Source organism: Lepidochelys olivacea, assembly GCF_965140295.1.
Source record: "Lepidochelys olivacea isolate rLepOli2 genome assembly, chromosome: 1".
Classification (NCBI taxonomy): domain Eukaryota; kingdom Metazoa; phylum Chordata; order Testudines; family Cheloniidae; genus Lepidochelys; species Lepidochelys olivacea.
In genome coordinates, this window is record NC_140411.1 from 340,810,695 (window position 1) to 340,828,112 (window position 17,418).

The window sequence follows — 17,418 nt, forward strand, 5'->3', positions numbered from 1 at the left end:
TAATGCTGTCATAGCAGTCTTCACTTATCCTTTTCTGCCTTGGTAGGATTTTATCAAGACCTCGCATAATAATCATGAAAAAAGTCATCATCCAATTTGGAAAGGTGCCAGCTATGTGCAAAGTTGGGAAACTGAAAACTATACTCCGGTGGGAGTTCTGCACCAAAAAATAAAAATTCTGCAAATTTTATTTGTCAATAAATAATTGTGGAGACTCCAGCATGGCAGTGGGGAGCACAGGCCACTGGCTGCATGGAGTTGGGAGATCACTCTGCAGCCACCTCTCCACCTCCCCGGGACAGGGACTCAGTGGTGAGGCTGCACCTGACCCTGACACAGCTCAGGGGCTGGGCTTGCTTCAGAAACACCGCAGGGCCCTGCCTCTCTGCACCAGGTGTAGGCAGGCAGGCTCAGCTCAGCAGCATCCAAGTGTAGAGGGGCTTAGTGTGGGGGGGATCCAAGTGTGTGGTGAGAGGGTTCTATGTGGGGCAGTCTGGGTATGGGCAGCTCAGTGGTGATCCGGGGCGGGGAGTGGTGTCTGGATGCACAGGGGCTCATGGGGGAAGGGGGGTGTCATATAAATATAAAGGGAAGGGTAAACCCCTTTAAAATCCCTCCTGGCCAGAGGAAAATTCCTCTCACCTGTAAAGGGTTAAGAAGCTAAAGGTAACCTCGCTGGCACCTGACCAAAATGACCAATGAGGAGACAAGATACTTTCAAAAGCTGGGAGGAGGGAGAGAAACAAAGGGTCTCTGTCTGTCTTTATGCTGTTTCTGCTGGGGATAGACCAGGAATGGAGTCTTAGAACTTTTAGTAAGTAATCTAGCTAGATATGTGTTAGATTATGATTTCTTTAAATGGCTGAGAAAAGAATTGTGCTGAATAGAATAACTATTTCTGTCTGTGTATCTTTTTTGTAACTTAAGTTTTTGCCTAGAGGGATTCTCTATGTTTTGAATCTAATTACCCTGTAAGGTATCTACCATCCTGATTTTACAGGGGGGATTTCTTTACTTCTGTTTACTTCTATTTCTATTAAAAGTCTTCTTGTAAGAAAACTGAATGCTTTTTCATTGTTCTCAGATCCAAGGGTCTGGGTCTGTAGTCACCTAGGCAAATTGGTGAGGCTTTTTACCAAACCTTGTCCAGGAAGTGGGGTGCAAGGTTTTGGGAAGTATTTTGGGGGGAAAGACGTTTCCAAACAGCTCTTCCCCAGTAACCAGTATTTGTTTGGTGGTGGTAGCGGCCAATCCAAGGACAAAGGGTGGAATATTTTGTACCTTGGGGAAGTTTTGACCTAAGCTGGTAAAGATAAGCTTAGGAGGTTTTTCATGCAGGTCCCCACATCTGTACCCTAGCGTTCAGAGTGGGGAAGGAACCTTGACAGGGGGTTCTGGTGCAGGGGCAATGAGACTGCAGGGGGGTCCAGGTGAAGGTGGTTGGGGCTCAGCAGGGGAGTCCAGGTACTGGGGGAGTGGGTCTTGGTGGGATGGGGTCTGGGTGCAGCGTACTTGTTGGAGTGCTCCTGGGGAGTGGGAGTTCAATAGGCCTGCCTAATGGGAGAGCCCCAGCTGCTTCTGCGGCTGAGGGGATGCCACATGCTGGGCTCCCACTTCCCCCCCCAATTCTCCTATCCCCTTTGCTGCTCCATCCCATCCCATCCCATCCCCCTTCTCCACTGCCCCCGTCCCACCCCTCTTTTCTCTCCCCTCCCTCCCACATCCGCCCCCCTTGCCCTGCCCCATCATGGGCACTCACTGTTTATACAGAAAATAGAATGGCTCCCAGCACACAGAAGGGGAGCACACCCAGCACTAGGATCCAGGAGGCAGCATTTGAACACCAACTTCCTTCAGCCGGGCAGCTCTGCGCTCACAGAAATGGTGGTGGTGGGGAGGGGGGGGTAGTGGCATGTGACCCTGCGTGCCTGCCCATGCCTTGTCTCTGTTGGGGGGCAGTGCCCCCCCAATTATGCCCATGTGTGTCCCCACCCCCAACTCCTGTGTTGCTTCTCTTTGCTTCCCCATCATTTTCTATAATAAGCATTGTAAGTTCACAGGTTACAAATGTTTTTGTCCACCAATAAATTCTGTGGCCTTAAGCAGTTTTTCTTCCTATTTTAAATGTCCACAGAGTTTTGCCTAATTTCATTTCTTTATTGCCATTTTTCCTAGAAATTAAAACATCGAGCACGAGGGTCTTCACCAGATATCAGGCAAATCGATCTTGATGTAAATCGAACATATAGGGATCATATCATGTTTAGAGACAGATATGGTGTTAAGTAAGTAAATAAAAATATATGTAATTTAGTCATTTCTTGTTTGTCTTTCAGATAGATCTTTACCTACCTAAGACTCCGTTTACTACCCAAGAAGTATGACAAAGCTTTGAATGTAAAAGTTTCAGATTTCAGAAAGTACCACATATAGCTTAAAGGAATGTAGTCTCTGAATAGTTCAAAATCAGATTGTTTAATCTCCAACCTGCTAGCTTTACCCTTTAATGTATTAAAGCTATGGCCACTGGAAATCTAAAGGAAAAAATCTAAATTCTTTATCCCCCAGATGCTGTAGACATTTTTACAAAATCTGAGAAAATTTGTTGGCCTCTATTTAAAGCAAATTCAGAGCACAAGAAAAGACTAAATTCTTTAATAAATTATGTATATCTTTATAAAGTAATGTTATAAAAACAATTTTTTCTTACTTTTTTGGTAACTTTAATCTCTCCCCTCTAGCCTTTTAGCCTTCCCCTAGATTTTCTGTATTTTCCCTCTTTTGCAGTGTAGCTTTGAGAACCAAATAAAACAACTTTTTAGCTATGAACATGTAATTATTTATGTAATTAAACCTTGCCACCTTAATACTTCTACATTTTTTTGCAATATTTTATTTTATAGTTGTTGGATAAAGAATGTTAAACTATTTCACTATTTAAACATTTTTAACATAAACATACCAAATGACAGCATTGTTCTTAGGCTTCAGGATCAACACCCCCATTGAGATGAATGAGACACATCTCACTCCTCTTCAAATGTATCATTTCATTCTTTTCCAGTAGCTTCTGGAAGACCTCACTGCATTTGTTCACCTTCCAAAGGTTATATTCACAGTCATAAGTGAGATAAACTAAAATGTGTTATTTTGTTTACTACTTTGTTGTTCATATAATTGTAGAACATTGCGTAGGATACTTCAGAGACAAGTAAAAAATTCCCCAATATCTGTGTCCTTGAGAATGTAGAGTCTAAATAAAATCCTTAAATTCTGTAGACGTCTAGAAATAAAAATTTTGGGCAGTGACCCTAAATCCGTGGTAGAACGTGGAATTTCCACATTGTGTATTTCCAGTGCCGCCACTTATGGCATTTGGGGAAAGTTCAGTAACCATATCCTGCACTAAAGAAATGAAGTCCAGTTTGTTTTTATTCCCCTGAAAGTAAATTGCTTTCCTTTTCAACAGTTTGTATTCTTCTGAATGTTTTTGTGTTCATCCTGTTTTAGGCCTTTAGTGGGAACGCTTAGGGTAAATAGTATTAAAATGTTATTAGTTAAAGCTTAGTTAATGTTAGACAATAATAGTGATATTGTGCCCTTTACATTTAGTTTCTGTTTGGCTACTTCCTGCCATCTGATTTGTGCACCGAGTCCCTGCAAAGTTTATTGACACCTCATAATTAGGGCCCTACCAAATTCAGGGTCCATTTTGGTCAGTTTCACAGCAGGAGGATTTTAAAGTTAGTCAACTTCATGTTTTCAGAAGTTTACATTGAAATTTCAGGGTGTTGTAACTGTGGGGGTCCCGACCCAAAAGGGGATCGTGGTTGGGGGGGAGGGGTTTGCAAGGCTGTTGTAGGAGGGTTGCTGGATTGCCACCCTTACTTCTATGCTTCCTTCAGAGTTGGATTCCAAAGGCATCAGCCGTGGAGCTTCCTGCAGCCAGAGGAGGTTCGTGGCGGTGAGTCTGATCTCCTCTGTGCTGCTGGAGCGCCCCAGGTGGGGGCTCCTAGCTTCTGGTCACAGCCACGCTGTGGAGGGACAGGACTTCCTCTTCCCCTGCACGGCCGCTCTTGTGGGGAGACGAGTCCCACTTCCAGGTACCTCCCCTAGCTTCAGGAAGCTCTGCAGGTGTACTCTCTGAAGGCAGCTCTGAAGTTAGTGTGGCTTCTTCCCCTGCATGGGCACTCTGAGAGTTTGGTCCAAGTTCAGGTTCTAAAATCTGTGGAAAAAGATAAGCAGAATTGCTCAAACATGATGAAGACCGGCTCTTAGTTTGTCCTGCTAAAAAGAATTTAAAGCAATGTAGGTTAAAATATAAATAGTTTAAAAAGCAAAGATGTCTTTGCTCAGTTAAATCCTAGACCACTTACCCCAGGAGAAGTTAGACCAAGATTTTCTAATCTAATGTATTCTTAATTTAATTTTCATGCGTCTGACATATGAAAGTGTAGTGTTTCATACATACATTGACATTAAACCTTGAGAGAAAGCTGACTGCTCTTTTTTGTTTTAAATTCTTAAACTGAATTAATGTAATGTGATGCAGTATTTTAAAATGCAGAACACAATCTGTTTATGAAGCCCATTTGTAGATATGAATGAAGCCTTTTACTCACCTCTTTGTTTATCTTCCAATGCAGATTGTCTTTAAAATATGCCCCCTTTTCCTTGTGAAGTGGGTCTGTGTTGGATGACTAAGAAATATGTGGTTAAATGCAAATTTTCTTGAAATGAAAATAAACATACGTTAATTACCCAATGCAATCAAAGACCAAATAAAGTGAAAGACAGAAATTGTCCTTTCAAAGAAATAAGACTCAAATTTAATATCTAGTACCATACTAATTCATCATCATTCAACAGTTAAAGGAAGGTTGAAACTGAAGTCCAACTTTCATTCTTTTGCCCATCCATCTCTCTCTCTCACACACACGTTTATAAATAAGTGGTATCCACTCACATAATCATGCAGTGAGCATGTTCAGAGGAAACACTGTTAATTGACCTGGGGAAGTGCTCTACAAGGCTAACAGATTATTCCCTCCCATCTCCATTAATGGAAAACTTAACGTTTTTTGTTGACGGTCAGCAGAAGTGTAAAAGGACATTTACATGTTTTGGTTCAGTGATGGGGAAAGGGAAGAATGCATTGGGGATGCAGGATAGCTGATTAGACCTGTGCAAAACTCAGCAGTTTCATTTCCATGGTTTTAAGTTTTGGTTGATATTGGCTCACATTCCCAGACTCTAAGTTCTGAACAAACCTTGAAGTTTGTTTGCTGAAGTTTACACACAGTTCCATCAAGTCTTGGATTTCATTATGAAAGTTCTGCACAGCTCTACACTCAACATTACTTAATTCCTGAATTGGAGAGGAAGCTGAATTCACACTTTCAATTTTAATGTATTAACAAATAGTAATTAGAACGTGGTGGGGTAATATAGAAAGAAAAAGGGAGAGTAATTATTAAATAGGGCAAAGTTTTCTCAAAGTATGTATGAGAGTCAGCTAGTTGTGTAAGACTAAGCACAGGAATAGGAGTCAGTCTCCCAAATGTTGTTCCTGGGTCTGCCACTGATGCTTCGTGGGACCTCAGAAACAACAAGAAGTCCGGTGGCACCTTAAAGACTAACCGATTTATTTGGACATAAGATTTAGTGGGTAAAAAACCCACTTCTTCAGATGCTTCTTCCCCTGCACGGGCACTCTGAGAGTTTGGTCCAGGTCCAGGTTCTAAAATCTGTGGAAAAAGATCAGCAGAATTGCTCAAACATGATGAAGACCGGCTCTTAGTTTGTTCTGCTAAAAAGAATTTAAAGCAATGTAGGGTAAAATATAAATAGTTTAAAAAGCAAATTCAATATTTCATTGTTAAAACAAGAGCAATCAAAACTGTCAGAATATTTTGCTTAAGTATATGCCTAAAGATTAATAAAAAGAAATTAGTGAAGGAAGCATGTGTGTGTGGGACCTCAGGAAAGTCATTTAGGCCTAAATTTTCAGAAATGGTCTCTAGTTCTGAGTGCCTCAATTTTTGAGTGCCCAGCTTAAGACACATTGGGCCTGTTTTGTTTCAGAACGGCTGAACCCCCGTAGCTCCTGCTAAAATGAATAAAAGCTGCTGATGTTCAGCAGTTCTAAAAATCAGGTCCAAGGAGTCTCTCATCTGCCACATAGGGTTGCCAGTTTTGGTTGGACGTATTGCTGGAGGTTTCATCACATGACAGTCTTTAATGAAAGTTTAATTTTTAGTTCCTGGTTACTCCAGGGCAATCCTGGAGGCTTGGCAACCATACTGGCATGCAAAACTAGTGGATGCTTTGAAAATGTAACTCTTACCCAGTTTATGCCTCAGTTTCCACAGCTGTAAAATTGATATCTTCCCCACTTATCTCCTAGAGGTGTTACATGTATTAGTTATTAAGTACTTTGAACATGTAAACCGTTATAAGTAGTAAGTATTGTTTGATTATAATACATCTGTTTTGATTATGAAATATATTTCTCTAAATTTTTGAAATTAGACAAATTGGAGAAACAGATATCTAGAAAGTAGATTCAATAGCTTTCTGGTTTGTTTTTGTTTTTTTTAAAAACAATGTTAAATATTTCCATTTACTTACCGTCTTGTTTCTCCAGGCAACAATCCTTATTCCATGTTTTAGCTGCATATTCAATATATAATACGGTAAGTCATGTTTCATGTACATTTGAGATAAAATATGGGTCTTTTAAACAATGTTGCGAAAGTTACTGAACATACTTCTCAACATGCATAAAGATCTGAACTGTTGCCAGCTCAATCTGGCTGTTGTAGGGTTGGGAGCTTGAGTTCAAACTCTGCTGAAGCAGTGGCCAGCACGTTCGCATGCAGGCGCCATTTCCCACAGCTCCCATTGGTCAGGAACAGAGAACCGCAGCCACTGGGAGCTGCGGGGGGCGGTGCCTGCGGACGGTCAGCATCCGCAAAATGTCTCGTGGCCTGCAATCAGATTACCCTGATGGGCCGCAGGTTGCCCACTACTGCTATATGCCATTGTAGATAGTCTCATCATACCATTGCCTCCATAAATGTATCAAGTTCAGTCTCAAAGCCAGTTAGGTGTTTTGGCCCCACTACTTCCCTGGGAAGGCTGTTCCAGAACTTCACTCCTCGGATGTTTAGAAACCTTCATCTAATTTCAAACCTAAATATATTGATTGCCAGTTTATTTTGTCAACATTGGCGCTTAACTAAGAACTCCTCTCCCTCCCTCCTATTTGATCCCACTGACATTTGCAGAGAGCAATCATATCTCCTCCCCTCAGCCTCTTTTGTTAGGCTAAACAAGCCAAGCTCTTTGAGTCTTCTCTTGTAAGGTAAGTTTTTCATTCCTATCATGAATGGCGATGCTTTCCTGAATGGGGTTTTTAGATCTCATGTTATATGCCAGAAATGTTCCAGGTTTGTAGCATCTAAGTCTGAGTTGCCTATTAAAAACATAAGTAATGTAAATGTTGTCAGATGTCCACTTCTGTGCTTACACATTATGCCCCCATTCTGGAAACATTTTTATAATTGTGTGTAACTTAACACATGAGTAGTTCTAATTAAGTCAATGAGACCGTATGTAGAGCTGAGTCTATGCAGAAATGTTTGCAGGATTATTCTCATTATAAGTAATTATAGAGGTCATCATTCTTAAATATCACTTTGCTTCCCTTCCAGCATCATATCTATTTAAAAGAAGTTTTAGTTTTGCTCTCACCAGATTGAAAGCTCTCTCTTTTGGTGCAAGAAGAAGCTAATATTACTGTTTTTAATTCTAGAATTAAGTTTTCTGCGATTTAATAGGTGCCCTAGATTTTTGATTGTATGGTGTTTAGGGTTAAAACTCTGATAGCAGGGACTTTTTTTGTTTTCCACAGCACAATTTATATTACATGAAAGATGCTGTTTAAAATCAATGGATATTGTATAAACATTGGCAGTGTTTAAACAAGTAGAAAAAGATTAGTATTTAGGCTTGTTGTATTTTTTTCTCTTATATCACAGTTGTTTCAGACTTCTTAGCTAGTTTCCTTTTTATCTTTCGGCATTAAAGCAAATTAAAAGGCTTCCTTGGCCAAAGTTCTTGCGACGAACCCATCTGTCAAAAAGACTTTCTCAATAATTATCTCTTTCTCATCAAATATACATTAGTAGCTGGTTTTGTAAAGTCAGTAATAATCCTTACTTAAGCAGTCTGATGTTTCTTATTGCTGGTTCCCACCATAGGAGTTAATATATTAGTACAGTAGCCTTGTGGGGTTTCCTGTTTTTCATTGCTACAGTTTTTGAATAAGAGGAGAGATTTCTCTGTCTCACATGTTTATGTATCTGCAATATCTTCTTGCTATATGTTGTGCTGCTCCACATGGAGAATAGAAAACACATCTGTTCTGGGTGTAGGTTCATATAAATTATATGCAAACATTTTAAAATAAAGGATTTAGTGTACAAATATATTGTATTTTAATGAAAGGCCAAAGCCAGTTCAAGCACCAGTTGGAAGACAGTGAATTATCCCTTCTAGTAGAATATGTTTTGTCTTTGAATAGCCATGGTAATGGAGTTTAAAGGAAAATTTTAACCATGAAAATTTGAGTGGTGTGTGGGTTTGCAATATTTAGAGAGCTTATTCCAAAAATGGTGTATTTTCTCATGTTCAAAAATACACAAATAGTTCTTTTGCTTGTTTACAAAGTTAATGTTTCCTGTCCTCTACATTTCAGGAGGTTGGATACTGTCAGGGAATGAGCCAGATCACAGCTTTACTCCTCATGTACATGAATGAAGAAGATGCCTTCTGGGCCCTGGTGAAACTACTCTCAGGTCCTAAACATGCTATGCATGGTATGGAATTTCAGTTCATGCAGTACCATTTAAATTTCAACGTGTCCTAATTAGATAATAAATTGTTTGAGACAGGGGCCATATCCATTTGTGTGTGATCAGTGCCTAGCACAGCGGGGCCGTTATCTTGTGTGGGGCTATTGCATGCTCCTGCAGTACAAATGATGCTTAATAATCTCTTAATATATATGGTTAACACTTATCTGCAATTTCCTATATGATTGTTTTATAGGTTATATTCTACGAGTAGTCATCAATGAAAATTTCCCATCCTCTAATGTTATTCTGCTTGTGTCCCATTAAAAGATTTGTGTGTGTGTAATTTATTCTGGGAAAATACCCAAAAGTTCTCTTAGAGCTGTCACTTTGTTTAAGTGTACCAGTGTCTCTGCTTCAGCTCTTAGTGCCGCTGATTTGTTCTGTACAGTAATGTTACAAATGCCACTTTGTCAGAGCCTTGTAAAATGCTGATAAAGCTGCTATTCTATGTTAAATGCTGCACTTACAGGTATTTATTCTAAGGACTGTGTTTCTGGACTTCATTGCTGATATTCATGGAAGTTACTTCAGTTATCTTTGCCTGGCAGTGTCGAAATTCGGTTATGCAGACATTTATATAGCAATAGAATAATAATGAAAATTATATAAAAAAACCTGTTAAACGGCTGTGACATCAACTGGCAAACCTGGAAATCCTCAGTTAAAACTAATGCTGTAGGTAGGCACAATGGTCTGAGCTAAGGGTAAACTGTTGGCAAGCTTTATCTCTGCCTCACACAGAATTCTATCGTTCCACCATTTTGCTACTTAAATATAATTGTGTTTTCTCTCTATTTTATTTGTTACTTTTAAATTTTAGTATTTTCTATGTGTTCTTTACCTTCTGACAGTGGCCAGTGCCAAATGTTTCAGAAGGAATGAATGGAATAGGGCAATTATTGAGTGAGCCATCCCTTGTCATCCACTCCCAGCTTCCGACAGTTCGAGGGTTAGGGACATCTGGAGCATGGGGTTGCAGCCCTGACTGTCCTGGACCTTTCCTCATGAACTTATCTAATTCTTTTTTGAATCCAGTTATACTTTTGACCTTCACCACATCCCCTGGCAATGAGTCACACAGGTTGACTTGTGTTGTGTGAAGAAGTACTTCCTCATATTTGTGTTTACTTGCTGACTATTAATTTCATTGGGTGACCCCTGGTTTTTGTGTCCTGTGAAGGGTAATATTACACTTCCCTACTCATTGTCTCCACACCATTTTTCATTTTATAGACCTCTGTCATAGCCTCTTCTGAGCCCAGTCACCGACTTTTTAATCTCTCCTCCTACAGAAGCTGTTCCGTACCCTTAATCATTTTTGTTGTCCTTCTCTGTACCTTTTCCAAACCAATGTAAACTAAACTAATCTATTCTTATTATTTTCCAAACTTGTTTATCCATCTGTAGTACATATGACCCCTGTACACCTGTAGGCTTTCCCCCACCACCACCCCCCAAGGATGCTCTTTTGGGCCAAAAGCTAGTCTTCTATAAACTATTAAATAGGATAAAGAATGTCCTCCAGATTCTAAATGTTGGTGTTTGGGCACATCACACTGTTACCAGGAGAGATTCTTGCCGTAGGATTTGTGCTCTTAACATGACGCCTCTGAGGAACTCCCATAGAATAAATGTCTAAAGCGATTAGCTTTTGCAGGGTCATTTCATACTGCTACAGTGAGCCCAAGTGCTCCCAACTGGCTGATGGTGAAGGAGCTCCATGAGGGTTGCTGTGTGTTTTCATGGCCATGAGTGTATGCTCCTTTTGCTTGTCTGCACTGAGCTGGTAGCTAACAAACACTACTGCCAGAGCTGGGCATGCACATTTTTACATATATGAACAATTGTGCTATGAGCAGGCTGGAATAAATAGAATCGAATAAAAATAAGTGTGTCCCATCTCCCCCTCACAAACCATTACCATCACCTGCATAAAATGAAAATGGCTGGATTTAATTTTATGAAATTTGTTTTAAAATATTCCCGCCCAGGCCAAATTATTGCTTTACAAGTTTGAGCTTGGAGCAAATTCTTTTCTATTAGGGCTAAAAAATCTCTAAAAATGTGATTAATAGAATACTTAGCACTTTGAGATTCTCAAATGGAAGGTCTTAAGTGCTTTAGAAGTATTAACTAACCCTTACAACACGCTGGTGGGGAAGTTTGTGTTTATAGATATGCTAACATATAACCTTAACTATAGTTTGAATGAATAATACCCCCGCCCTCAAATAATCAAATGCACTTCAGTTTATATACCTAAAATCCATTTATAGCAGTGAAGGCATTACTGTAAACACTGAAGATGCTAAAGAGTAAACTTTCAAATTGATTTACGTGAAGTGTGCATGCACATTGCTGTTTGCATTTCTTCCTGTGTACATCTTTAAAAAAGCAGCCCTTAAACTATTTCAATTCTAAATTGTTGCTATGCGTGTGTTTCAGTTCTAAACCGGGGGGAGCTGTCTCTTCTCACACTAGATGCCCATGATCAAGACATCACTCTCTGAAGTCATAGAGTCATAGAATATCAGGGTTGGAAGGGACCTCAGGAGGTCATCTAGTCCAACCCCCTGCTCAAAGCAGGACCAGTCCCCCAATTTTTGCCCCAGATCCCTAAATGGCCCCCTCAACGATTGAACTCAAATCAGTGGCTGATAGTGATGGCTGAATAGTGCAATTAAAAAAGGTGCTGCCTAGAGTAGCAGGGCTAAAAAGTTCCTCCCTATAATAAACAAAGCACTTTGCTTCATCGGCCCCCCACCCGTGACCTGGGGACTCAGGCTGTTTTTCCAGTGCAACCAAGTGTCTCTCAAAATACACAACCTGACTAACCCCTGGTATAAGTCCACTGAAATCAAGGGATGAATTTGACTGTAAGGGTACATCTACACTGCAGTCTCCAAATCATAAAATGTAGGTAGCTGACCATGAAAATGATTTAGATTTTTGAAAGCTGTTTCCCTTAGGATTTCCATAACTATTTTCCAGATTCAGGCTAAAGAATTGGTGTATGAAGGGAAAGAGCGGCAGTACCTTTGAATATTATTAATGATGTGCAATTAGTTTTGAGGTACTGATTCACAGTTTATGTAAAAAGAGAACAATTTTGCTTAGCTGAATGTAGGTAACATCAGACATTCCTTTTTTCATATGACAGAGGAGTCGCTATATTAACATACGTTCCATGATTCTGAGATAGGAGATCTTAATATTTAGTCACTCTGTATATTGTCCTTAATTATTGAATTGGCAACTGGCCAGAAGGCGTCTTTTGGTTTTAAAATTTGATTCTATTCTGAAAACTGGTTCCGTTAAAATAGTATTTTGGGGTCCTTGTTTATTATGCCACTAACTTCCATGTTGTTTGCAGTGTTGTAGCCATGTTGGTCTCAGGATAATAGAGAGGCAGGGTGGGTGAGGTAATATTCTTTTATTGGACTACCTTTGCTGAAAAAATACCAGGAAGAAGAGCTCTGTATAAGTTGAAAAGCTTCCTACTTTCACCAACAGAAGTTGATCCAATACAAGATATTACCTCACCCACCTTGCCTCACTAACTTCCATATCAGCTATCTCAGTTTACAAGTAGAAATGTGTTTTTCCCCTCGTTGCCTGCCCTGCAAACTCAACTGAAGCAATGAAATTCAATCTGGGTGCTTGCATTCTCAGACATATCACCAATAAAGTTTTTGCAGGTTACCTATGCCCTTAATTTCACTGTACAAGCCCATGGTCTTCAAATTATGCTCTCTCCTTATTAATTCTACATCTGTGTGGGGAGCCCTGCCTAATATTCTCATTCTCTTTAACCTTGCTGCTGCACAAGTTCTGGCAGCTGTGTGGTTTGCGTCTGTCCTGTGAATACACATGGAGAGCAGACTTGCTAAGAAGGTGCCTTTCTTTGCTCACTGTTGAGGGCAAAACCACGCTTCAGATTTCTGTTTTTAACCTTTTTTGGAATCTGTCATTTAAAAAAAAAAAAAAGGCTGTTTGCCATGTGCTTTTACAGTGGTGCAGACTAAATCAGAGTTGATGCAGCTTGTATCCATCATAGCTATTATTAAATTGAAAATAGGCAATAGGAAAATGGTTGAGATTTTACCACAGTAGCTTGAACAATAAAACCTACACTTATTCTTGCATCAATGTAGTAAAATGTACTGTATAAATTATTTTGAGTGTAATTGTGTAATTGAAACTTTGTGTAATTGAAACCAACACACTTTTAAATCTTTAGAGATCTTGTAGATAATTTTTTGTGAAACTTATCCCTGTTACATGCTGCATGTTTGCTCTTTTTTTCCTAGGCTTTTTTGTTCCTGGTTTTCCAAAACTCTTGCGGTTTCAAGAACATCATGAGAAAATATTGAAGAAGTTTTTGTCTAAACTTAAGCAACACTTCGTAAGTAAATCTGCCAGATAAAAGTAGTATTTATTGCACTAAAGCCAATCATCTTGTTTCAGTCCAGTCCAATCTGTTGATTTAGAATGGTACGAATTTCGGGGATGGATGTTGGGTTCTAACGGGCAAAAGTCCTATTGATGTTATATGAATGAAGTCATGGAGTCTTGGCTGAATTGGGACATTGATTGGGCTCTTAAAATAATCAGATTGAGAGTCACAACTCTGAGTGCTGGTTTCCTGAAAATATTTGTGTTTCCAGTAAATGCAATTCAAGATTTTACTATTTAGCAACCCCCTGGGCACTGAACACCCTTTGTAAAGGATTTATCATGTGCAGAACTGACCACACAGTGCCTCTGGGCCAAGGAGACTTTGTAATCAGACAGCTTACTCTTCTTTGAGTAGTGTCCCTATGGGTGCTCCACGTCAGGTGCTCATGTACCTCTTGAGCCCTTGATCAGAGATTTTCCGTTAGCAGTGTATGCTTGGCAAGCTCTTGCATCCAGTGTATCCTTATGCCTCATACAAGCGTATATGGGGCAGGCCCACTGACAGCAATTCTGGGCCCCAGGGCAGAACAGTTAGTGGGCCCCCTAGAATGGATGGGTGCGGCATCTCCTACCGTTGGGCTCAGGAGAACCTTTGCTTCTTTCCAGTCTCCTACTGTCTGTGTTTCTATGGATCATTTTCTCTAATACACATTTGCCAACCACAGAGAGCCTAACTTTCAGCTCTTCCCCATGGGTCTCCATCTAGCTGCCTTTCCCATCCACCTGGGACTGGTGCAAGCTCCAGAGCTGCTTCAGAATTCGTTTGTTTCTCAGATACCACTCAGCCTCTTCCCCATTATATCCCAAAATGAGTTTCCTCTCATTGGCCTTTTGGAGGATGAGGCAGAATAAATGGCATTTTCTGTAACTGTGTCACTACCTGAAGGCTCTGTGTCTGGAATCTGCAGTGCAATGTCTCAACACTGAAAAATTCCCTCTCCCCCTCCTTCACCAGGCCAGGGGTAACCTAATGCCCTAGTAACCAGCTGAGACTTGCCTTTTTTTTTTTTTAAAGGTATTTCCAGACAACCAGTCAAAAGACTAAGAATGTATCCAAAGGTACTTCAGCATGCAAACACCATAACTCAGGTCCCAGTGGGGAACCATTACAGCTGTTGTTATTTATGGATTTGTATTACAGTAGGACCTATAAGTCCCAACTGAGATCAGGGTCCTGTTGTGCAGGGTGCTGTACATGCTCATGGAGACAGTTCCCTGCCCTACAGAGAATACAGTTTAAAGAGACAAGACAAACAAGGATTATCCCCATTTTACAGTTAGGAAATTGAGGCCCAGGGAGATTTTGATTTATCCAAGGTGGCATTCTGTCCCCCCGGCCCCACCCAAACTAGCCCACAAGCAGCCAGAGAATTCCCTTGCCATGGGCACTGCATTGTGCCATCATAGGCAGCCCTACACTGCCCCCACTGCACACTCCAGCCGTGGGAGGCAGGAAGTCTAGGGCAGAGAATTGAACACAGAGCTCCTATTGCTGAACCCCCAGGATCATCCATCATCTCTGTATAAAAACTCTTCCCAGAAATAAGTATGAACTTCCAAGACATGACAATAAATACACTAAAAGGCAGTCAAGCTGTTTGACCCATTCCTAAAGCCTACAGTTAAAAGAACCCCAACACTCTACATTTGTGGCATATAATTCTGCACACGTAATCATTTGCATATGCAACAATCTGAAAAGGAGGCCAAACTGAGGTTCCTTTAAAAATATAAATGCCTAATTTAGGGAACACTTAATATAATGTTGCCTAAAGGTTAGAGCAGCACACTGGGTTTTATCTCTGGGTTCTATCTCTGTGCCACTGATTCATTGGGTTTCCTTAGGCAAGTCATTTAATCTCCCTGAGCCAAATTCATTGTGACTTTATGTTCCAGCTAATCCCCATCCCTCTGCCAATTTCCCACCCAGAACATGAAGGAAAATCCCCACTGAAAGTCTGGCTGAAACAGAGTACTAATATATGGGAGGCGGAGGGTCCCAACATTAACCAGTGACCAAAATAATGATTAAATTTACCGACTGTGCGCTCTTGAGTTTTTTAAACCCACAGCTGTGGATGTATGAAAATTCTCACGATAATCCCCCAAGGCTTGTATGTCCCTCTTTGACATGTTACTCATGCACCAGCTGAAGCTCTTTTTGGAGTGTTACATTCTTATTCATAGATTCCGAGGCCAGACGGGTGAGTCTGACCTCCTGCATAACCCAGGCCACTGAACTTCCCAAAAATAATTTCCACAACAGATTTTTTTAGATCTTGATTTTAAAATGGTCAGTGAGGGAGCATCCACCAGGATTATTATGAGTGAACATAAATAAATCCTCTGGTGAGACTCCCATCACTGTTCCCTTTACAACAGTCCCAACAGCAACTACCAGCTACCGATCTACCAGCCCCGATCTTCAATCATCCCATCACCCCCAAACCATCTCCAAATACCAGAGATAATCCACTAATGAGATCAGCCAAAGAACAGCCCCCAGCCCCAAATCAAAATAGCCTCAAATACCCCTTTTCCCCCCCCCACACACACCAGCCCAGCGCTGTCACTGAAACACCCTCCCCTCCCCCTTCCAAGACCCACTCTTCTCCTCCTGGTGGACCCCAGACAAAGCCCAGCCAGCACCCAGCGGTGTGCTGTCAGCGCCTTTGCTGCAGATGTTGGACCAGTGGCTGCTGGATCCTGAGTCTGATCTCGAGTCTGCCCCCCGCTCTTTTCCTCTCCCCTCTCGCCCCCCCAAGTTGTCCCTGCCTAGCACTGTGCCCCCTACCCTGCTCTTTTCCTTTCCCAGCCTGGCTCCCTACAGCCATCCCCAGCCCGGTTCCTCTGCCCCCAGCTCTACCCTCTGAGCTTAGCTCCCACACTCTGTTCCCAGCCCGGCAACTCCTACCCCCCGGCTCACTCACATGGATGCAGAAAGTTTTGCTCCTGGTTACAAAGTTGCAGCAATGGTTGCCACAGCCAGGTCAGCTCTGCCCCCCGGCACAGCTCAGGGGCTACTGCCCGACTCATCCTCCGGCTGCCCAGGGCCCCTCCTGCCCCAGCACTGTCCGGCGTGGTGCACAGAGCCTCGTGGGCCAGCCCAGCAGAACCACTCTGCAGCCCACGGCAGGTGCTGGGACTCGGGTGCGCACCTGTGTGATTTAAAGGGGCCCAGGGCTCCCGGTTGCTGCTGCTACTGCGGTGGTGGCTGGGCCCCCCAGGCCCTTTAAAATGGCCCAGGCCCCTGGGCAATTGCCGCCTTTGCCCTGCTCCCCTGTCGGTGGGCCTGTGTGGGTGAACTGCCCTCAGTTCCTTCTGAATCACCTCGGACTGAGATGGAGCCTTAGCGCATCTACCATGAACATGCCTCGGCTATTCACTTTAGCTGTAGTTTTGGGGTTTAGTATTAGTTTTGTGTTAGTTGTCATATGTAACTAACTGTAAAGGATCTAAATAGTGAAAGGATTGACTTTCTTTCATCTTCCTCCCCTTCCTCCTGGGAGCCTTACTCTCCTGGCAGAGCAGGCCTGGCTCGCCAGGTTTCAAACATTGCCTGTCTTGTCAAGAGGCTATCCTGGTTAGCAACAGCCACTACAGGTGTGTCCATTGCTTGGGAGAGTCCGATGTCTCCCAGAAGTGCAACTTCTGCCTGGCCCCCAAATCCAAAGCAAGGAGGGACAGGGAGATTAAATTGAGGCTGCTGGTGATGGAGTGCTCTTTTCAACTGCTTCTGAGTCAGCTCAGAAGATTCCATCCACCAGCAACCCCTTAAGTCTCACCACAGGTTTCCCCTAAGAAGGAAGACAATGGAGGCCTCAGGGGAAGCTTTGAAGAAGAGGAGCTTGAACTCTCATTGTAAGGAGCTGGCTCCTAAAAGTCCTCAACCTCTCAACTCAATACCATAGATGCAAAAGACTCCTCTGTTACCTGGGGTTTTCTGAACCCAAAACTATGGTAAATAGTCTTTGTTTTCCAAGCGGCTTCAGGACATAATTCAATGGGTACACAGCTTCTCAGTGTGCTACATGATTGG

At 41.9% G+C, this 17,418-nt stretch overlaps 1 protein-coding gene across 7 annotated transcripts in view; it reads left to right on the top strand.

Moving 5' to 3' along the window:
* The window catches only part of USP6NL (USP6 N-terminal like), a gene marked incomplete at its 5' end in the record, with an annotated part of 224,119 nt that overhangs the window by 174,173 nt on the left and 32,528 nt on the right, over positions 1-17,418 (top strand). For all 7 annotated transcript variants that reach the window (XM_084617573.1, XM_084617571.1, XM_084617570.1 and 4 more), the window contains 4 exons: positions 2,176-2,285; positions 6,647-6,695; positions 8,762-8,882; positions 13,232-13,326. In XM_084617573.1, coding sequence (XP_084473699.1) covers positions 2,176-2,285; positions 6,647-6,695; positions 8,762-8,882; positions 13,232-13,326 — 375 coding nt within the window. The remainder of the gene's footprint in view (positions 1-2,175; positions 2,286-6,646; positions 6,696-8,761; positions 8,883-13,231; positions 13,327-17,418) is intronic.